The following is a 22,790-nucleotide window of genomic DNA, read 5'->3' on the forward strand; positions in this document are numbered from 1 at the left end:
TCAAAAATTACAAGTTGAATATTTTTTTAAAGTTCCAAAATTTTCTTTACAAAGATTTGCATGTACTTTTTAAGGATTACTTCTCTATAGTTTATAGCTTTTGTTACTAAAGTAAAAGGGATCTTTTTTCCCATTACTTTTTTTTAACAAGTTGTGGTTGGCACATAAGAAAGCAACTGTTTTAATGTATGTTGATCTTAGACACCATACAAGTATCATTTCTAATAGCTTCGTAGTTCTTTTGGGTATCCAGTTTAATCATACCATCTACAAGAGATCAGCTTAGTTGCTCATGCTTATGGTAGGTATCCTTTATTAATAATCTTTTTAATTTGATAGTTTTCTTTATTAAGGGGAACTGAATTTTATTCATTGCTTTTCTGGCATCTGTACCAGGTTAGTCCTATGTTTTTTTCTTCTTTAGTATGTTAATGTGATGAAGTTAATGTGCGTGGTTAAAAGCATGAGTACCTAGTACTTGGGAGTCGTCAGCCAGATGTGTTGGGACCTGGCTCCACCACTTTTACTGGCTCTGTGACCATGGGCACGAGTTACTTGGCCTGCTAATAAGCCTGTTACCCCTTGTGTAAAAGTAAGGATAATAATCCTGCCCTGGCTGCTGTAGCTCAGTTGGGTTAGTCATCCCAGGCACCAAAAGGTCACCAGTTTGATTCCCCATGAGGGCACATTGCAGCCTCAATCCCAGTGGGGGGCAGTAAGAGGCAGCCAATTGATGTTTCTCTCACATTGATGTTTTTTCTCTCTCCCTTCCTCTCTCTGAAAAATCAACAAAAACATATTTTTTTGAAAAGAGAGATTTAAGACATGTAAAGTGTTTAGCCCAGTGTCAATAAATATTAGTCCTTATTACTAATAATAAATTTCCTAACATTGAACCATTTACAAATAAGGTACAGAGAAGATGGCAAGCAAACTGATGGAAATCAACCACTAAATTTGGGATGGATTTCGAAAGGTTTTCTGTGGCTCTTAAATTGATGAATGGGATTTGGGCTAAGGGGTTTGAAGTCCCTATACAATGGCAAAACATTCAAGGTGAACATGCAGTTTCCTGGAGAGAATCCACGGCTCTTTCCAAAGTTAACTACTGTTTTAGCCAGGGGCAGGGAAGCGGGGAGAAACATAAGACAATGGTTAAAGGCAGATTGTCACAGAAAGTTTACTGCAATGTGAAGGAAGCCAGGCATCCTGGTCAGTGGAGGGGACTCCCCTTGAGCCCTGGTTTGTGTCAAAGCAAATGAATGATGGGAAGAGACCCCACAAGAATTTTCCCACCTTTTATTTGTCTTTCAAAAGTGCAAATACAATAGCCAAGCCTTATCTGCAGAAATGAATGGACAGACCTCTAAGAACAAGGAAAAAAGATAAGCACCGAGAGAAGGGGCTCTTGGATGCGACCAAAGATAAGCCTCATGAATGCCCTGCTTTTTATGGGCTGAGAAACTGAAAAGACCCCACAGATGGTCCTGGTTGGTCTTTTTTGTTACTGACGCCTGTTTTTAAGCTAATGGATTTTAAACTCTTCATCCCATAAACATCTCATACCCTTTATCCAACAAATGGGGGCCAGATTGACTCAGTGACTAAGAGAGAATTGTGAAGAACTGTTATGGGAAGGAATGAGCAGGCACAAAAGAAGATGCACAAGCAACTGGCTAGAGAAGAAACAGATGTGGATTAAAGGAAATGGCGTTTGATCTTCAGGGACAGCAAAAGAAAGGCCAGGAACCCTTGGGTTCTTCTGTTTTAGGTGTTAAAATGCTATTAATTTTCTCTGAGAAATGATTATTTAAGAACCATAATGGCTCGAATCTGATTAGCCACTGCTTCCTTCTAGATGGGACTGCATTATTTTTGTCCTGTTTGGAGATTTGGGGCTGAGGAACAGGCCTCTGTACACTGCCAACACATACAACTCCACTTAAAAGTCGTCACAACAGTACCACTCAGAGAAAAGCAACAAACACCCTTCTTACCTGCCTAGGTGTTCAGAATTCGGGCTGACCAGGTACATTAGATTCCTGAGGGTATGCAGTGGTTGTAATTGGTCTAAATTTACATGCTAGAAAAAAACAAAAAATTGATTACTATTTTCAACCATGTTAAGAAATTAAAAATTAGTTCACAGCATATTTTCCATACCTGAGAAAAGCACAAGTAAAGAATATTTGCATTCAGTTTCTTTACTGCTCGAGTAAATTTCTGTCTGCTGAGATTTTCCCCACAAAATTCACTGTAAAACAAACATAATTTGTAAAGTTGTATTTTTTGGAGGAAATTCTATGTTAAAACGTTCATTTTGAAGAGTGCTTTACACTGCAGGTCAGTATAAAACTTACCCTGAGGCCTTTGCCTCTTAAATGTACTTAGAAACTTTCTAAGAATGAACTATTCCCCTCATGGAACAATTTACTGAATCTGTAACAATTACAAATACATAGACCCTTTGACTAAGCAATTCCACTTCTGAAAATTTAGTCTACACTAATACTTGCAAACTAATGGGATGATGAATGTGTAAGATTATCCACAAGTGTCAACAGAGGAATGGTAAGATCCGGGGACACTTACACAAAGGAAACCTCTGCAGTTGCCCACTTTCTGCAGGATGAGAGCTGAAGGCCCCACAGGCCCCACACAATTTGCACTCCTACCTTCCTTGATGCACTCGGTCTCCACTGTGCTCCTTGCAGCTCTCTTCCAGGGCTTTGCAGGCCCTCTCTGCTCACAGCCTCTCTCCCCAGGGTCCTCTTGGCTTGCTCCCTTCCTCCCTCAGGTTCACACGTGATCACACACCTGCCCACTCAAACACTGCAAGCCCTTCCCTGCCTCCACAGCCCCTTTCTCTCACCCTGCTTGAACGGTCTCCATCTGACATACTGTTTATCTGTCACTTGTCACCATCTGACATACTGTTCATTTGTCCCTTCATTAAAGTTAAGGGCCAAAAGGGTAGAGATTATGCTTTCATCACCATTGTGCCTTCTTAGTACCTAGAACAGTGCCTGGCACATAGCAGAGACTCAATAAATATTGTTTAAATAAATAAAAACTCGCCGAAACCGGTTTGGCTCAGTGGATAGAGCGTCGGCCTGCCGACTGAAAGGTCCTAGGTTCGATTCCGGTCAAGGGCATGTACCTTGGTTGCGGGCACATCCCCAGTAGGGGGTGTGCAAGAGGCAGCTGATCGATGTTTCTCTCTCATCGATGTTTCTAACTCTCTATCCCTCTCTCTTCCTCTCTATAAAAAATCAATAAAATATATTAAAAAATAATAATAAATAAATAAATAAAAACTTAAAAAGCAAGGGGTTTAAAACACCTTGGTACAGCATGATACCTTCTTTGTTTAAAAGATGGTAACCATATTTATATTTGCTTGAAATGCAAGGATAACTAAAGGTTGGTAGGAATGTATTAGTAGGATTTGTATAGATTGTAAACCTATACAATTTTTTATTTTTATTTTAAACCACGTTTTTGTTCTGAAAAATCAAACAGCCCCAGCTGGGTAGCTCAGTTGGTTAGAGCGTGTCCCAATACGCCAATGTTGCTGATTTGATCCCAATGAATTTATAAATCAAGTGAAACAACAAACTGATGTTTTCTCTCTCTCTCTCAAATCATTTAAAAAAAACAAAACCAAAAAATTGTCAAGTGTTTACCCAATTGCACATGAGCACACCCTCTGAATATGCTGGGTTTTCCTTCAGTTCTTTTTTCAAGTGGGAGAATTCTCTGTGGTCTTCTCAAACACTTCACATGCAATTGTAAGAGAACACCAGTTTGTACCACATGAGGCTTATGGAATTAATCTATGGTCATTTCTGTCTGAATAACACTTAAATTATTGATTTTGGTTTAATTAGAACAAATGAGAACACAAAAAGAGCATAAGAGATTCACAACGAAGAAGACATCACTCAATTACTTGCCTGTTGCACAGCTTTTTGGGAAGATTTATGTCGAGTATATGAGACAAAATGTTGGCCAGCTGAGTCGCATAGCACAGCGCAGCGCTGATGGTGTAAGCAGGGTTGTTATGCTCCATGTCTAAAGTGTAAAAACAACCACCACACACACAACATTAATTTCAACAAAAAAATACGAATGAACCTACATTTTATGATTTCTAATTTCATCATTACATGCTTATGGTAACGTTTTACTCCTTCCTAATAAAAGGTCCATGTTCCATTGCTATGATTTCACTGAGTGAAACCTAAGTAAGTAGGCCCAGCATAAATGAAATGGAAGCCCCCACCCACAGCACACACTCAGTGCACACTGCTTTTGATGACCGCTTGCTTCCTGTCCCCCCCCACAGAAAGGGAAAGGCACACCTGTCTGGGTGACACCACCGGTGTGTCACCAGTACATGACAGAAAGCCATCTCACTAAATATGTGCTGAATGACTAAATGAACAATTCTCACCAAAGAAAAGCTACAGGGGGTTAAAGGCTTTCTCTATTGTGGTATTCAATCTCCATTTAGGACTGCTAAAACAAGCTCTTTACGAAGTTAAAAACTACCAAAGGGATGGGACTCAGGCTGACTACGCTTCTTTAAATAGTGAGGTCTTTTTATATAAATAAAGCAGTATCAACCCCCAAAAGGTGAAATATCTAAAATATATGTTTCCAGCACATCCACAGATGGAGAAACAGTATGTGGTGTATCCATACAATGGAATGTCATTCAATCATAAAAAGAATGATACATGCAACAATGTGGACGAACTCTGAAAACATGCCAAGCAATAAAAGCCAAACACAAAAGACCATGTTTTGTATGATCCCATTTATATGAAACTAGAGGCCTGGTGCACGAAATTCGTGCACGGAGGGGGGTTGTCCCTCAGCCCAGCCTGTACCCTCGCCAATATGGGACCCCTCAAGGGATGTCCGACTGCCCGTTTAGGCCCGATCCCAGGATCGGGCCTAAACGGGCAGTCGGACATCCCTCTCACAATCCAGGACTGCTGGCTCCCAACTGCTTGCCTGCCTGCCTTCCTGATTGCCCCTAACCGCTTCTGCCTGCCAGCCTGATCACCCCCTAACCACTCTGCTGCCAGCCTGTTTGCCCCCAACTTCCCTCCTCTGCCGGCCTGGTCACCCCTAACTGCCCTCTCCTGCAGGGTTGATCACCTCCAACTTCCCTCCCTTGCAGGCCTGGTCCTTCTCAACTGCCCTCCCTTGCAGGCCTGGTCCTTCTCAACTGCCCTCCCTTGCAGGCCGGGCGCCTCCCAACTGCCCTCTCCTGCTGGCCATCTTGTGGTGGCCATCTTGTGTCCACATGGGGGCAGGATCTTTGACCACATGGGGGCAGCTATATTGTGTGTTGCTGTGATGATCAATCTGTACATTACTCTTTTATTAGATAGGATAGAGGCCTGGTACAGGGGTGGGGGCCAGCTGGTTTGCCCTGAAGGGTGTCCCGGATCAGGTGGGGGTTCCCTTGGGGTGTGGGGCAGCCTGAGCGAGGGGCCTGTGGTGGTTTGCAGGCTGGCCACCCCCCCTGGCAACCCAAGCGGAGGCCCTAGTATCTGGAATTTATTTTCCTTCTACAATTGAAACTTGGTAGCCTGGAGCGGAGCCAAGCCTGGGGCTCCCTCTGAGGCCGGCAGCCATTTCTGTTGGGGTTATAATTGAAACTTTGTTGCCTTAAGCGGTTGGGCCCCGCCAGGGTGTGCAGAAAGCTTTGCTTCCCCTGTTGCCGGCGGCAACCCTGGCCTGCTCTCTCAGGCTCCATTCTGCCGCCATTTGTTTGAATTTGTTTACCTTCTATAATTGAAACTTTGTAGCTTGAGTGGAGGCTTAGGCCTGGCAAGGGCAGGCAGAAAGCTTGGCTTCCTCTGTTACCTGGGAAACCTTGCTCTCTGTGGCTGTAGCCATCTTGGTTTGGGTTAATTTGCATGCTCGCTCTGATTGGATGGTGGGCGTGACTTGTGGGTGTGTCGGAGGTATGGTCAATTTGCATATTTGTCTATTATTAGGTAGGATACCCAGAACAGACACAACTAGAGAAACAGGGCACAGATTAGTGATTGGCAGGGCTCGGCTCCGAGGAGGGTGCTGGGAGTGACTGCTTCATGCCCTGGAGTTTCCTTATGGGGTGATGAAAATGTTTGGAACTAGACAGAGGTGATGGTTTTATAACACTGTCAATGTACTAAATGCCACGTAACTGTTCACAACTGTTCATTTTGTTATATAAATTTTACCTCGATTAAAAAAATACCGTATTTTCCAGCATATAAGACGACTGGGCGTATAAGGTTTTCCTGGGTTAAAAAGTCGTCTTATACGCCGGAAAATACGGTAGTCCAGTATATCTAATCCATTATATCTAATCCCATCAATATAGTCCAATATACCGTATTTTCCGGCGTATAAAACGACTTTTTAACCCAGGAAAATCTTATACGCCCAGTCATCTTATACGCCAGAATGTACGGTACATGTTTATAAAAGTTTCCAAACACTATCTTGCTTCTCACCAGGCCCCTGCGTGGTTTTCTTCTCTTCCACCCAATTATAGTAGGCAGAGTAGTCCCCGTTGTTGGGAAGGCTAATCCAAGGCCCTGTGATGCTGATGCTGGTGTCCCCATTGTGGTCGTCACAGACCCATCTCCCTGAGTGGTAAGTCGTCCTCCGGGCTTCTGCAAGCTTGCTCACGGTGCTAGAGGTCATGGCACTGTCACTCTCTGAAGACACATCTGCGGGATCTCTAAAAACCAGAAGATGCATACGGGTTTCAAGGGACTGGGTTTTAAAGAGCAGGCAACATATTTGCCAGATATACAGAACACTGGGAAGAAGCACATGAGCACAGGAAGTGACGTGGAACATGCAGAGGGAAGTGATTGCTATCAGAGACGAAGATCAAACCAGCTGTGGCACAGAAGTCCACATGGGTGTAAGGGGGCACCATAAGCAAGGGCCTCAAATATCAGGTTCTCCAACGATTTGGTAGCAATATCCCTTTATATGCTTAAAAATTTCTGAGGACCACAAAGAGCTTTTGTGTGTGTGGGTTAGGTCTATTGAGCTTTACTATATAAGAAATCCGAGAACATTTTAAATTATTAATTCATTCAAAAATAATACTTATTACATGTTAACATAGTATATCTATGAAAAAAATCTGTATTTTTCAAACCAAGAACATATTACTCTTTTATTAGATAGGATAGAGGCCTGCTGCATGGGTGGGGGCCAGCTGGTTTGCCCTGAAGGGTGTCCCAGATCAGGGTGGGGGTTCCCTTGGGGCATGGGGCGGCCTGAGCGAGGGGCCTGTGGTGGTTTGCAGGCCGGCCACGTCCCCTGGCGACCCAAGCAGAGGCCCTGGTATCTGGGATTTATGTATCTTCTACAATTGAAACTTTGTAGCCTGGAGCAGAGCCAAGCATCCTGCTCGCTCTGTGGCTGGCAGCCATTTCTTTTGGGGTTTGTGTATCTTCTATAATTGAAACTTTGTAGCCTCGATTGAAGGCCTAGGCCGGCCAGGGCTACAGAAGCTTTGCTTCCTCCATTGCCAGGGGCAACCCTTGCCTCTTGCTCTTTCCAGCTCAGTGGCTGCCGCCATTTGTGTTTGGATTTGTTTACCTTCTATAATTGAAACTTTGTAGCCTTGAGTGGAGGCTTAGGCTGGCAACGGCAGGCAGAAAGCTTTACCAGGGAAACCCAAGCCTCCCTCCTGCTCTCTGTGGCTGTAGCCATCTTGGTTGGGTTTATTTGCATATTTGCTCCTGATTGGCTTGCGGGCGTGGCTAGTTGGTGTAGCGGAGTTAGGGTCAATTTGCATATTACTCTTTTATTAGGTAGGACAGTTTTGACTGCATGGACCCCAGGAAAGGGTTACAGGGACCCGCAGAGCCAATAGACCACACTTGGAGATCTGCTGGTCTGAAGCGTGATGGGAATGGAAGTCATAGCAGGCACAAATGCACAGGAGGGGAAGAACACGGTGTGTTTGGGAGCAGAGATGATCAGTGGGGTTGTGTAGAATACACAAAGGAAGTGCCAGGAGATGGTATTAGAAAGGTGGGTAGGAAATGGGAGACTGGGAAGGGCCTTTTGCACCGCACTAAGTTTAGATTCTGTTCTCTTGGCCAGTGGTTCCTCAATCCTTTTTCCTTCTGCCACAAAACACATAGCATAACTTCTACCAGCTATCACGGTTAGGGCCGGGGTGAGGGGGACCAGGCCAGTTCCAAGCTGTAATGCTACTTCCTCCTTCTCCCACTCAAGGAAGTTTGAGAAATAAGAATGAACACGAAATCTTATTATAGGAATAACTTCAAAATCATCAGCTAAAAAAAAATTAACAGTATATACTAATATATACTAACAGAAAAACTTAAACAGCACAGGTAGAAAGGAGAAAGTTTTTCTCAGTTTTCTCTTCTGTGACTGTGTATGCAATTGTATCCATTCCAATATTGTTGTTGCCATCTGCACACATTCATCTACCATAAGATTCATAAAGGAATCAAATCCCCGCAATATTCCTTGGACATGTCTGCCACTAGTTAATTTCAAGGTTAACTTCTTGTCCATAAATTTTGTTAACTCGGGAGGGTGAGCTTTGCTCATGTGTCTACTCATTGAGTTCAAAGCTCTCTCCAAAAGGAATTTGTGGCCTCTTTCATGTTCCCATGGCAGGCAATTTAATTTGGCAAAATGTTTCTGTTTTGTCAGCTTTTTTACCCGCTTTGGCCTGACTGGTTGTCTTTTGAAGGTAACCATGTACTGCTGCTAAGAGTAAAGATACCCGGTGCCTGACAACAGCTAGTCAGCAGTGCAAGGCTGTCACCATGTAAGAAAGCCCAAGCACCGGGTGCTTTCTTCCACTTTAGTTCCTGACCCTATGTGAAGTAGCCATGTATTATCCCTGACTTTGAGGTTCAAGAACCTGCCTCACAGCATATAACTAATAAACAACCCGATTGGGACTGCAGCTGACATCGGCCCTCAGATGGTTTTTTGATCAGGGTGAGTCAGCACCTCATCGGGAAGCTGTAAGTGTACACAAGCTCCTCCGAGGGCCACCGCCCTTTCCCTTGGCTGCCTCCCCAACTCCGTGCAGTGTGCAGTGTTTGCTGAAGCAGATAAGACTTCATTCAGTTTAATTACCAGGAAAGCCAATGGCCCCAGAATGAGGTCAAATAAATGAGGTGCTGACACACTTAAAAAATACTTGATTTTTGGAACCTGATCTAGAGTCAAAAGACGTGCTTACTGTACCTCGCACCAGTCTTCACTTCCTCAATTGGAAAAATGACAGAGGTGAGCTCTAATATATGAGATCGCCGAAGATCTGCCAGACGCTCATAATGACTTTTTAAGTCGATGGTCTTTTTTTCTACTAGGTCCCCAAGTTTGCGGTTATGCCTCTGAATCTTCTCCTTTTTCTCTTGATGCCGTTGTGCTCGAGTATAAAGCTTCTGATTCTTTTCCTTGGTTTTGAGAAGGCCTTCAGAATCTAAAATAAATTAAACTCAACAATTATCTCTACAAATAGTTCCTGGAATCTATGAACTCCCTTAGGTTGTGAGCCTGGCAATTAGCCTGCATTATGTTCTAAAGAGCAGGGTTCGGGACCCCGGCAGACCATCAGAACCACCCACAGCAGTGGACTCAAAGTGTAGCCTATGCATCTGGGTCCATCTGCAAACTTTTCCCAATCAGACAAGAGATGTACAGAAATACAGACTAAGTTTAGAAAATGTTTTCTTTGACATGGCAATTTGACATTGCCTTAACATTCAAGCGTATGATCATTTTTCTAGTAATTTATTTTATTATACTTTATAAAAGTATTGGTATCAGTTTATGACAGATTGGAAATCAAAGAGAAACTACTGGTCTTTTACTACAGTTTCAGAACCACTGACCCAGTCCCCATGCATGAGATTGTATTTTCTAAATCCAGGGTGGGTCCCAAGATTCTCTCTCTAGGTTTTAAAAAGGTTCCCAGATCTCTCTGCCAGGGATGGAAACCACTGTTTTAAGTTCACTGCTTTAGAACCATTCATTTTATTCTCTGTGGTTGTTGCTTTTGTATTTCGGTATGAGGAATCTATGAGAGCTGATCAAAGTTTTAAACTTGCTCACCAGAGAAATGTACAAGGTCAGTAAATTCAGCAATTTGAGGCGGTTCTCAGATACCTGGTGGCCAACCCCTGGGGTGAACATCACGGAAGCGTGGGGAAGAGGTACACCAGGTTCAAGGTTAAATGACAAGTCCCTACACTGCTGCTGAACCAGAGGCTTTGGAGGCTGCGTGCCAAACCCAGTGAGCAATTGGCTGTCCGCAGTCCTGGGTGCCCCTTCACCATGCTGCCCTGCTTCTCTTGTTAATCCTGAGAAACTCCACAGAACTGTATGAGGAAAATGTCTTCAAAGGAAGCTTTAACTCCACTATGTACCCCTTACAAGATACTGCTTCTGAAAGCAATGAATAGGAGAGGGATTCACAAGGTCCGATGGTGATTCATTCTAAACTTTAAACACTGATCTTCAGAAATACACATATTATTTCCAAGGATGTAGGATTTCTAAGAGAACTCTCTTAAATTTTGATAACTACCTATTGATAGAGAGTATCAGTAAAAGTATAATGTAAGATTAATACAGATTAAAATATGTATAAAATACACTAATGGAGAAAAAAAATATTCTATGCCTCTGGTGGTAGGAACTAATAATTATAAATGGACTAGAGGCCCGGTGCATGAAATTCGTGCACGGGGGGGTGAAGGAGGGGGAAGGGGAGTTGTTCCTCAGCCCAGCCTGCACCCTCTCCAATCTGGGACCCCTTGAGGGATGTCCAACCACCTGTTTAGGCCCGATCCCACTGGGATTGGGCCTAAACGGGCGGTTGGACATCCCTTTCACAATCCAGGACTGCTAGTTCCCAACCGCTCACCTGCCTCTGCCTGATTGCCCCTAACCGCTTTTGCCTGCCAGCCTGATCACCCCTAACCACACCCCTGCCAGCCTGATCGACGCCTAACTGCTCCCCGGCTGGCCCGATTGCCCCTAACTGCCCTCCCCTGCAGGCCTGGTCACCCCTAACTGCCCACAACTGCCCTCCCCTGCATGCCATCTTGTGGCGGCCATCTTGTGTCTTGGAGTGATGGTCAATTTGCATATTACTCTTTTATTATATAGGATTCCAAGTTAGACTCTGAGTCTCCTCTTAGCTAAGGCAAATGGGAAACATATGTTCCTTAACTTTTTTAAAGTGAGAAAGGTAGCAGGTTATTTAAAGGTCTTTATATAAGAATCCCTTACACAAATGTTTCATAAGGAGAGGAAGGAAAGCAGTAACTTTTCCAGGTTGCTGTTGCCCCTGCTCCTCTCTTTCTCTGCCTCTCTAGTTTATTAATCCCATGAAATTCCACATGAGCTCTTTATTAGGGCTGGAGGGAGGGGGTCCAATTACTTACTTTTCTTCATTTCTTCATTTCCTTTACATATTGTTTGTTTCAGCTGTTCAATCCTCATCTTGCAGGACATTATTTTCCATCTCTTAAAAAGTATGCAATAAATATCAGAAAATTTGGCCTCATAATTAATATGATTATCTACCCAGTATCACCACCCATTTTTCAGGTATATCTTAAAAAATATAATGAAAACTGTTACATTTATTATAGCTTCTGTAACTATGTCAGATTACCAAAAAGAAAAAAAATTGTGTTATTATGGCTCAATGCAGAAGCTGTTAGAAAATTAAAGAGAAATTCACAGAGAAAAATGTTGCAGTATATTCTCTTAACATGCTCTGCCTAATATATAGCCACCTGCCATAAGTGGCTATTTAAAAATCAATTAAAATTTCATAAAATAACAAAATTCAGCCTGGCCGGGGTGGATCAGTGGTTGAGCCACATGAACTAGGAGGTCAAAGTTTGATTTCCAGTCAGGGCATATGCCCAAGTTGCAGGTTCAATCCCTAGGAGGGGGCTTGCAGGAGGCAGCTGATCAATGATTATTTCTCATTATTGATGTTTCTATCTCTCTCTCTCTTCCTTCCTCTCTCTAAAATCAATAAAAACATTTTTAAAAATTCAGTTTCTTACACTACCCATATATCTTATGCTCAACAATGCTCAACACCACATGTGGCTAATGGCTACCATCCATATTGGTCTGCGTAGATATAGAATATTTGCATCATCACAGCAAGTTCTGTTTATGCCCAGAGGATTAACAAAAAAAACAAACATAAAATGTTTTCTTTTATGGCTTATCAAGGTCCTCACTCCTAGATTACATAAAAACTTCCCCCTATTTTCTTTTCACATTTTTATGAGTTTACTTTTCATATTTAATCATTACTCCAAAATGTGTGTGTTTATGAGTACGTTTTCTCCAAAAGGATAGTCCATTGTTCTTATATTTCTACTAGAGGCCCGGTGCACGAAATTCGTCAGCCAGCCTGCACCCTCTTGCAGTCCGGGACCGCTGGCTCCTAACCACTCATCTGCCTGCCTGATCGCCCCTAATCCCTCTGCCTGCCTGCCTGCCTGATCGCCCCTAACTGCCCTCCCCTGCCGGCCTGATTGCACCTAACCACCTCTACCTCAACCCCCGCCACTGTGGCTTTGTCCGGAAGGAGGACCAGACGACCGGAAGATGTCTGGTCAACCCAGTCTAATTAGCATATTACCCTTTTATTAGTATAGATGTCACTATCAGACTTCATAACTTTTACAACAGCTCCCTAATGAACTGTCAATATCCTGTTTTTGGTAACCATAAAATATCTGAGAAGCCCACACTACAAATATATTCAAAGAGAAGACTTCCAAAAATGAACAAAAACAAATTTAAACTCACAATGATTTTTTAAGCACCAACTTAAAAACATGTAACCTCAAGTACAAAGAATATTATTTAAATAGTTCTTACAGCTTACCAACTGATCTGTTATCCATTTTCCTTCCATAGCTTTTAACACTCTGTATGGAGAAGAGAGATATTAAATAAGCCCTTAAAAAATTAAATTTTATAAAGCTCAAAAATGTAAAATCAACAATTTTTAAACATAACTTCTTATAAATGGCTTGAAATAGCAAAATGGGACTGAAGCACTTAAGTGTTTTCCAAATTCTGTTCTCTGCAATTTTTTCTCACCTCCTCCTTTTTGCCCTTCTAACACAGCCCAGAGCCTTTCTGTAGGCATTCATCATAAACTTCCATAACAGCCGGAGCCTTTGTCCTCAGTCATAACTAATAATTCCCACCAGTCATAATTAATGATAGTTACAAGAGAATTCATGATTAAAAATGCTAAGATCATTACACAAAGAAAAGGCACAAGCCAGTATCTGCAAATATTTGTTTTATGGAGTGAAGTGTTCTGTAAAAATAGAAGTTTGGGCCCTGTCCAGTGTGGCTCAGTTGGCTGGAGCATCGTCCTTTACACTGAAAGGTTTCGAGCCCCAGTCCTGGTGTGTGCAGGAAGGCAACTGATCACTGTTTCTTCCCTTTCCATTTGTCCCTTTCTCTCTTTCTCTTCCCCTTTCTTAAAAAAAAATAAAAAAATAAGCATGGCATCAGGGAAGGATTTAAATATATAAATAAATAGTTTCTATGGTTGAATAATTAGAGAAATAACCAAGTTAAATTAATCCAAGCAGGTTTCTCTAATGTGAGGTATCTCAGGCTATTTAATCCACTTATGAATGTGTTTATCTGACCTGGGGCGTGTCTGCAGAGCAATGACTGGGTCAGTTTGGGATAGGAGGCTCTATAGGAAAATTCTCAAATCCAGAGTGTGAGAGATGCACCAGTGGTGCTCAGTAATAACTCAGATTCCAGGCCTCCACTCAGACCTACTGAATCAGAATACCTGAGGATAGGATTTTAAAAATCTGCATTTTTAACCATTACCTCAGTTAATGAATTCTGATATAGATGTTCTATCTGCATACCAAACTTTGCAAAAACACTGATAAAGAAAGCTAAACGGAAGCAGTAACATCCTATAGGAGCCACCATCACTAACTTAAGTCTAACATGCCTACTGTCCTGGAACCGTCTGCCACACACCAATGATCAGGCTGGGGGCTTAATTCATTTATCCCATCACTAGTGCCTACTGTGCACAGGCACCGGGTCTGATCCCAATATTTTCTAGAAACTGGATAACTCTCCTATTTTGCTTCTCCAAGATGCACTGCTCTTCTATATGTTCAGATTGTATCCTAGATTTAGTAAGTTAGCAATCCATATATCTGCACACCACAGCACTGAATTAACCCACATGGTGACTAGATAACCTCCACAAATTAAAAAGCCAAATGAGCCGAAACTGGTTTGGCTCAGTGGATAGAGCGTTGGCCTGCGGACTGAGGGGTCCCAGGTTCGATTCCGGTCAAGGGCATGTACCTTGGTTGCGGGCACATCCCCAGTGGGGGGTGTGCAGGAGGCAGCTGATCGGTTTCTAACTCTCTATCCCTCTCCCTTCCTCTCTGTAAAAAAAACAATAAAAGCCCTAGCTGGTTTGGCTCAGTGGATAGAGCATCAGCCTACGGACTGAAGGGTCCTGGGTTCGAATCCAGTCTAAGGGCACATATCCGGGTTGCAGGCTCGATACCTAGTAGGGGGCATGCAGGAGGCAGGTGAATCAATGATTCTCTCTCATCATTGAATGTTTCTATCTCTCTCTCTCCCTCTCCCTTCCTCTCTGAAATCAATGAAAATATATTAAAAAAAGAAAAAAACCATAAAAACATAAGTACCCTTGTCTTAAAATAAATAAATAAATAAATAAATAAAATATATTTTTTAAAAAAAATGAAGACTCACTCTTTTTGAAATTCTTCCTGCTTGCTCTTAAGTTGGCTTAACCGTTCCTTCTTGTCTATAAACCTGTAAGAAAAAAATTTAATGTTTTATTTAAATATTCTTTTTTTTTTCCAGTTCAATCAGATTATATGAACTCTCGGGAAGCCAATCATGTCTGCAGACTCACCTGGAAATGTCACTGAAAGTAAGTACTGTACACAACTTCTCAATGGGATGCATGTGGCTGCTCACCACTTGGTTATTTTAAAGTTAAATTCAAACTCTCAGCCTCAAAATTCTGTCATGGGTTTATAAAATATATCTATAGGTTTCCACCCCTAAGTTAAATTATTTCCAAACAGGAACATTAGAGTACTAATGTGAATTTGAATTAAAAAAAACTGAGGCTTCTATTACAAAAACTAGAGACCCGATGCACAAAATTCGTGTAAGAGTAGGCCTTCGCAGCCGCAGCACCTGCCTCAATCCTGCGCCTGCAGCCCTGGCTTTGTCCAGAAGGTCATCCGGACAGCCATTCAGTCGATTTGCATATTACACTTTTATTGTTATCCTATCTAATAAAAGAGTAATATGCAAATTGACTGTCACTCCAACACACAAGATGGCCGCCCCATGTGGTCAAAGATGGCTGCCCCCATGTGGAAACAAGATGGCTACCACAAAATGGCCAGCAGAGGAGGGCAGTTGTGGGCAATCAGGCCCACAGGGGAGGGCAGTTGGGGGGGGTGGAGGACAAGACCTGAAGGGGAGGACAGTTGGGGGGAACCAGGCCTGCAGGGGAGGGCAGTTGGGGGGAACCAGGCCTGCAGGGGAGGGCAGTTGGGGGCAATCGGGTTGGCAGGGGAGCAGCTAGGCATCGATCAGGCTGGCAGGGGAGTGGTTAGGGGTGATCAGGCTGGCAGGCAGAAGCAGTTAGGGGCAATCAGGAAGGCAGGCAGGCGAACAGTTGGGAGCCAGCAGTCCTGGATTGTGAGAGGGATGTCCGACTGCCCTTGTAGGCCCGATCCCACTGTAATCAGGCCTACACAGGCAGTCGGACATCCCTCGAGAGGTCCCAGATTGGAGAGGGTGCAGGCTGGACTGAGGAACACACACACACACACACACACACACACACACACACACACACACCCGTGCATGAATTTCGTGCACCGGGCCTCTAGTAGATAATTTTTACTCTAGGCTGTTTGGCTCATTGAATAGAGCATCGGCCCACGGACTGAAGGGTCTTGGGTTCAATTCTGATCAAGGGCATGTACTTCAGTTGCAGGCTTGATCCCTGGCCCGGGTTGGGGCAGGCAATCAAATGATATATCTCTCTCTATCTCTCCCCCTTCCTTCCATTCTCTCTGAAAATCAATGAAGAAAATATCCTTGGGTGAAAATTAACAACAAAATAATAATTTTAATTATCAAGCTTAATTTAATCCTGCTCTCACCTATCAATTTGTTCCTTATATTTTTAAAGTACAATTTTTTCTCACTTATTTTATTGCTAGTAATTTGAGGTTACAAAATTAATAAGTAAAAGTTACCAAGAGGAAGGGATATCATATTACAGTGAATCTTCTCTGTCAGTCTTCTACTCTCATACTTATTATTTTCTTCCTGTTACCTATTTGGTGTTTAGTTTGCCCCTTTTTTGCAGTTTATGATAAAAACTCAAATCATTAATTTTTTAAAAAAATATATCTTTATTGATTTCAGAGAGGAAGGGAGAGGGAAAGAGAGATAGAAACATCAATGATGACAGAGAATCATTGATTGTCTGCCTCCTGCACATCCCCCACTGGGGATCAAGCCCACAATCTAGGCATGTGCCCTTGATCAGAATCGACCCTGGGACCCTTCAGTCCGCAGGCTGACGCTCTATCCACTGAGCCAAACCAGCTAGGGCTCAAATCAGTGATTTTATGCCCCCTTCTTTTTAATATAACCATATAAAGTTATAAATTTCCCCCTAAATATTGTTTTAGCGACACCAAAAATGTTGATGCAGTGTATTTAGTTTGAAATTTCTAATTCTCTTTAAGATTCCTTTGACTCACAAGTTATTTACAAGTATATTGTTTAATTTCTAGATATAACGGGCTTTCTTAGGTAAGTTATTGTTATTATTTTCTTAATTTTGAGGTGGTCATAGAATATACTGTGAGATTTCAATCTTGTGATTTGAGACTGCCTTGAATTTGGTTTGCCTCAGTGAAAGTTCCACGTGCACTTGAAAGAACGCGTATTCCACAGCTGCTGGGCACAGTGCTCTATAATGTCAACTGGCTGAAGGTGTCTAACAGTGTCATTCAGATCTTCTAGATCTGTGCTGTCCAGTATGGTAAACACCAGTCACACGTGGCTACTGAACACCTGAAATGTGGCTTGTTGCTTAATAAGGATTTGATTTTAGAATCGAATGACTAACACTGTGCAACTGATTTTCAACTGAGTTAACAGTGGCTCACTATTTTCAAGGAAACAATGGTGCTACAGCCACATGGTATACAGTCTAAGGACAGGCTTTTGCCTGTCTCCTGAATTTCTAGCCTAAATGAAAACCATTTAACAGAACAATAACAGCCCTAAAAATCTCTACCTTACAAGTCTCTCTAAAACACTAGTTCAATAACACCATGTTTGAAACATACCCAAATGGTCTAATTATGACCATTTAATAGCCACTGAAAATGTACAATACATAATATATTAAACAAAAAAGCAAATCAAGCCCAGCCAGTGTGGCTCAGTAGTTGAGCATCAACTCATGAACCAGGGGGTCACGGTTTGATTCCCAGTCAGGACACACACCCAGGTTGGGGGTTCGATCCCCGGTTGGGACCTGTGGGGGGCCGGAGGCGCCTGAAACCAACCAAGGGTTCACTCTCATGTCGATGTCTCTCTCTCTCTCTCTCTCACTCAAAGCAATAAAAATATATTTTTTAAAAATTCAGTTCCTCAGTTGCACTAACCACATTTCAATAGCCCCAAATGGTTGGCTTCCACCATATTGGAAAGTGTAGAAACAGAACACCGTGGCAGAACGTTCTATTGGGTAGCATTGCAATGGCCAGTCAGGTGGTCAGTGCATGAAATAGTACTAGAAAACTCAGACACCAATGTGAAATGTAGACAAACCCAGAGACTCATCAATTAACTTATCAGTCTTTTATTATGTGCCCGCAACTTATAACAAAGAATCTGCCACAATATTAAGAAGTCTAATGATATGTTCTGTAGCTGTGTACTCTTGGACATACTACTTATTTGTTTTATGCTTCCATTTCCTTGTATATAAAAAAGAGAAACTAATGTGGTATTTATTTCTATCTCACTAAGGCAATGTGGTGATTCATGGTCCCGTAACCTGAAGGGTATGACAAACTGACAAGATTCATCAAACCATGCAAAAACGAACTGACAGAGGAAGATAAAATCTTGCTTTTAGAAGTTATGGAAGTTCTCCTTTCAGATGTCATAAAAATGCCACTCCACTTTGCACTAGAACAAACTGGGATGACAAACAACTTTGTTCAGCTTTAAAAGCTGGTTGATTCTCTTGGGCTTTGTACACACACACACACACACACACACACACACACACACTTAAAACAAATACACAGTTGACAGCAGGAATAATAAACGGAAGATAATTCTTTCTGTACCAAACAGTTCATGAGTCATGGTATCCTTGATGAAGGAAATTAAAACTAAATGGTGTTAACAAAGCTAAACAGCAGATGATATCAAGGAATGTGGCTGGGTCAGCATTTCAACTGCTCATCAGCACACTCACCCATTCTCTGCATTCTCCATCCCACTACTCATGGAAATAGATTTAAAAAAATTCACTCCCTAAGTCTGCGCTTTCTCAGTATGGTTTCCAACAAATGGAAAGATTAACAGATAGTCATTATATTCAAACCAGACTTGACTCAAAAAGGAGCCCTGGCTAGTGTGGCTCAGTTGGTTGGAGTGTCATCACATATGCCAAAGGTTGTGGGTTCCACTCCTGGTCAGGGCACATATCTCCCCCCTACCCTTCTCTTCCCTCTAAAATCAATAAGCATATCCTCTGTGAGGTCTTTTTTTAAAAAGGAGGGGGGAAGGAATCATATGTACTTTCAAGTTGGGTTTATCACACAAAATATTCTGTATGTATGTTTTTCCATATCAGAACATGTAAGTATCTCATTCTTGAACAGATACACAGAATTTCATACAACAGACATCATATAATTTACTTTTTTTTAAAATCCTTGCCTGAGGATGTTTTTCTGTTGATTTTTTAGAGAGCATGGGAGAGGGAAAGACAGAGAGAAATATCGATAAGGGAGAAACACAGATTGGTTGCCTCCTGCACCAGCCGACCATGTACCTGCAACTGAAGTAAATGCCCTTGACCGGAATCAAACCTGGGAACCTTCAGTCCAAAGGCCAATGCTCTATCCACTGAGCCAAACAGGCTAGAGCAGTGGTCGGCAAACTATGGCTTTCGAGCCGCGGTTTGCCGCTCTGTTGACTAATGAGTTTGCCAACCACTGGGATAGGGGCTTAATCACAAGGAACAATAACAGTCTGTAATTATTGGAATCGAGAGTCTAGGTCAGTGGTCGGCAAACTCATTAGTCAACAGAGCAGCAAACCATGGCTCGCGAGCCGCATGTGGCTCGCGAGCCGCATGTGGCTCACGAGCCACAGTTTGCTGACCACTGGGCTAGGGCATATAATTTATTTATATAAACTCCTATTAAACACTGCCAATTTTTCACTCTTATCCATATTATGAATGAATATCTTAGTACATAAATCTTTATAAGCTTTTAAGATTATCTATGAGAAATTCCAATAAGTAAAAATAAATTGCTAGGTCAAATATGTACAAGCAAAATTCTGGCAGTTATTTTTAAATTTCTTCTGGATCATCTATATATATAAAAGGCTAATATGCAAAGTGTCCCTGCAGGAGTTCAACCGGGAGATCGGGAGTTCTATCGCGCGCTATGATGCGCGCTGACCATCAGGGGGTGGCGTGGAAAGAAGGAAGGCCCCGGCCGGCAGCCAGCAGCTGGGGAAGGGAGTCCCCAGTCGGCAGCCGAAAGGAAGGCCTCGGCCACCAGCCGGAAGGCCTCGCTTGGCCCTGATCGCTGGCCAGGCCTGGGAACCCTACCCGTGCACAAATTTCATGCACCGGGCTTCTAGTTTAATATAATTCACAACCCCACCAGTAACAGAATCTGTTTTTTCATACTCTCCCCAAACACTGCACATTTCAGTCTTTGCTAACCTGACTGGCTTTCCCACCCCTTTTCCCCCCAAATAGTTCATTATTCAAATACTTTATTTCACTAGAAATGAATGCCCTTTCCTTAAATAATTAGCTACTTATTTTCTTTTGTTATTCCTGTCTATGTCCTTTGTCCATCTTTCTATAGTTTTTTAAGGATTATTAGGGAAATTAGCCATTTTTCTTTCATACATCTTGAAAAATCTCCCACCTCAATCTCCTTTTGACTACTCATGTTTCTGTTCTACAGAATTTTCCAACTTTTATGCAGATACGTTTATCAATTTTGTGTTGGTTTGTTCAATGACTTCAGTATTTTGTGGTTTCTGAAAGGAATCTGCCAGTGAACCCATACTGTGCACCATGGCTTTTACAAGTTTCCTATATTTTCTCCCAATTTAAAAAGGCCTTCTACATTATTTACCAAATTTCTCCACTTATAAGATGTTTTCTTCCCTTAAAAAAGTACTTCCTTAAATGGATTACTGTTTCCTAAATTCTTCCATACTTTTACAATTAATCATTTCTTTTCCATTAAAAAAATACTCCCTTAAGTTGACTTTGAATCATTCTCCCTTCAATAGAGGTGGATGGGAATGAGAGAGGTAATCACCCAGCACCCCGGTGGTACAAGAGACGGCACACCACCCAGTGCAGGCTTCCGAGGGAGCTTTGTGTGAGCTATGCCTATCTGGGCTAAGACTTAGGATGAGTTAGAGCTGGCCCTGTCAAGGGAAGGAAGTCATTAAGGGCAGAGGAAATTATGTTTCACAAGGTAAAAAATTAATCTCTGCAACAAAGCGTCAACACTCCCAAGTGGGATATTGAGGATAGAAGTGTGTTGCTAATGAGTGTGAGCCCTGGCCACTGACATGGGCAACTGAGAGTTATACACAGGTTAGACCATTCATAAATATCCCATATTATCAGAAAAACAGCACCAGGGCAAGTTCTCTATTAGGGAACCACATTAATTCTGTGCTAGGTGATAGATAATTAACATCATTATAACACCTACAACTATTAAGCCACCTACTGAGCACTTAGATGTCCCAAGCACAGCACCTTTCACAAAATAACTAATCCCTCCATCTGCCTGCCCAGTCCTTTCCCTCATCCTAGGGGTATATGTTTACTTTGTGCCTAGGGTTATGGCAATAGAAAGGTCTGAGAAACCTTTAATGTATTATAACCACTAATGTATTATAGAAAGGAAAAAACCCCCAAAACTTTCAAATAAGCAACTGAAGGCCTAAAAACAATATTCTGTCTCCTTCTCTATGTATTTCTGTACTTTACAATTTTCTACAATACTCATATATACTTTTACAATCAGAAAAAAAGGTATATAATCAATGAAAATTTCTTATGTCCACCCCCTGAGGATCACATCTACTATAAAAATATATATGTAATCCCCTTAAAGTATCTAAAGTTCTTAGGTCCCTTGAAATAGGTTATATTCTTTGGGTTCCTTAAATATAAGAGGGAGAAATGAGCACACTGTTTTTAGGTCACTGTGGGGTTTTACCCATCACTGATTTGGGCCCAGATTGTGGAAGAAGAATTAATGACTTTTCTGGATATAGAAATAAGGCAGTGAGGCTTCTCAGGTAAGTGAGAGCACAGAGGTTCCTGGAGAAGAGAGCACAGCAATCTCCTTGTTTAAGTGGAGACGGTTAAAGAAATAAATATTTCTTGAATTAGGATATGAACACAGTAAGAATTACTAGCCATCAAATTTTTCTTCCTTAGCTTTAGGCATATACTAGTAAGGGTGTAATGTTTATGGACAAATGCAATAGGGGAAAAACATGGTCCTCATCAGGATGGCTTTTTATGTTAGAATATTTAGGATTTCAGAAAATACAGTAAAAACACTGCACTGGCAGGAATGAAGGTTAAGTCAGTAGAAAATGGAAATCAAGTGCCATTTAATCTCCTAACTTGTAAAATGGGAATACTGCTTACACGACTTGGTTACAGGGATTAAATAATATAAATGTGAAAGCATCAAGTACAGGCACTTAGCACATAATACACTTTAGTTTCCCTTTTCTTCATTATAATGAGTGATTTAGCACTTAAACTTATGAATGCATTAAACTGAACTATATATATATATATATATATATATATATATATATATATATATATATATACACACACACACACACACACACACACACACACACAGTTCAGATCTGGAAGTGAATTTAAAAAGTAGCATAGTCTAAGCACAACTCCTCTGTTTCTTCACTTTTAAGATAGGTTAATAACACATGGCTTTGTGGTAGGAAATAAATGGCAGATAATAAATGTGAAAGCCTTTTATAAATGTTAAAAGGTATAATGATGAAGCGTAGCCAGTGATACTGACTGAAAACCAAACATATTTTCTTAGCAGATACAATCAAACAGCAGTGAGGGTGGTAAACTCTTATCTAAAGATGGGGAGACCAGCTACCTGTAGAGCTTTTGTTCTGCTGAGTGAGGTATACAAATGTGGCCTCAGAACTGAATTTATAGACAGGCTATCGTCACTGACAACCAAAAGAATACTAGAGGGAGAACAGAAATATCTAAAAGATAATTTTTTGGATGTTGGTTGTGTCTTCCCCTTGAAATCTTCAGTAATGTCTAAATTTCTTGCTCATCCTTTATC

General features: G+C 41.8%; 1 protein-coding gene across 2 annotated transcripts in view; it reads right to left on the reverse strand.

Annotated features, from left to right (window-relative positions):
* The window catches only part of ATG14 (autophagy related 14), a 38,125-nt gene that overhangs the window by 10,229 nt on the left and 5,106 nt on the right, over positions 1 to 22,790 (reverse strand). For both annotated transcript variants that reach the window (XM_079768076.1, XM_079768077.1), the window contains exons 2-9: positions 14,848 to 14,910; positions 12,953 to 12,995; positions 11,478 to 11,559; positions 9,271 to 9,508; positions 6,522 to 6,751; positions 3,957 to 4,074; positions 2,164 to 2,254; positions 1,998 to 2,083 (exon numbers count right to left, since the gene is read on the reverse strand). In XM_079768076.1, the coding sequence (XP_079624202.1) occupies positions 1,998 to 2,083; positions 2,164 to 2,254; positions 3,957 to 4,074; positions 6,522 to 6,751; positions 9,271 to 9,508; positions 11,478 to 11,559; positions 12,953 to 12,995; positions 14,848 to 14,910 (951 nt within the window). The remainder of the gene's footprint in view (positions 1 to 1,997; positions 2,084 to 2,163; positions 2,255 to 3,956; positions 4,075 to 6,521; positions 6,752 to 9,270; positions 9,509 to 11,477; positions 11,560 to 12,952; positions 12,996 to 14,847; positions 14,911 to 22,790) is intronic.

The sequence above is a fragment of the Cnephaeus nilssonii genome (assembly GCF_951640355.1).
Source record: "Cnephaeus nilssonii genome assembly, chromosome: 4".
NCBI lineage: Eukaryota > Metazoa > Chordata > Mammalia > Chiroptera > Vespertilionidae > Cnephaeus > Cnephaeus nilssonii.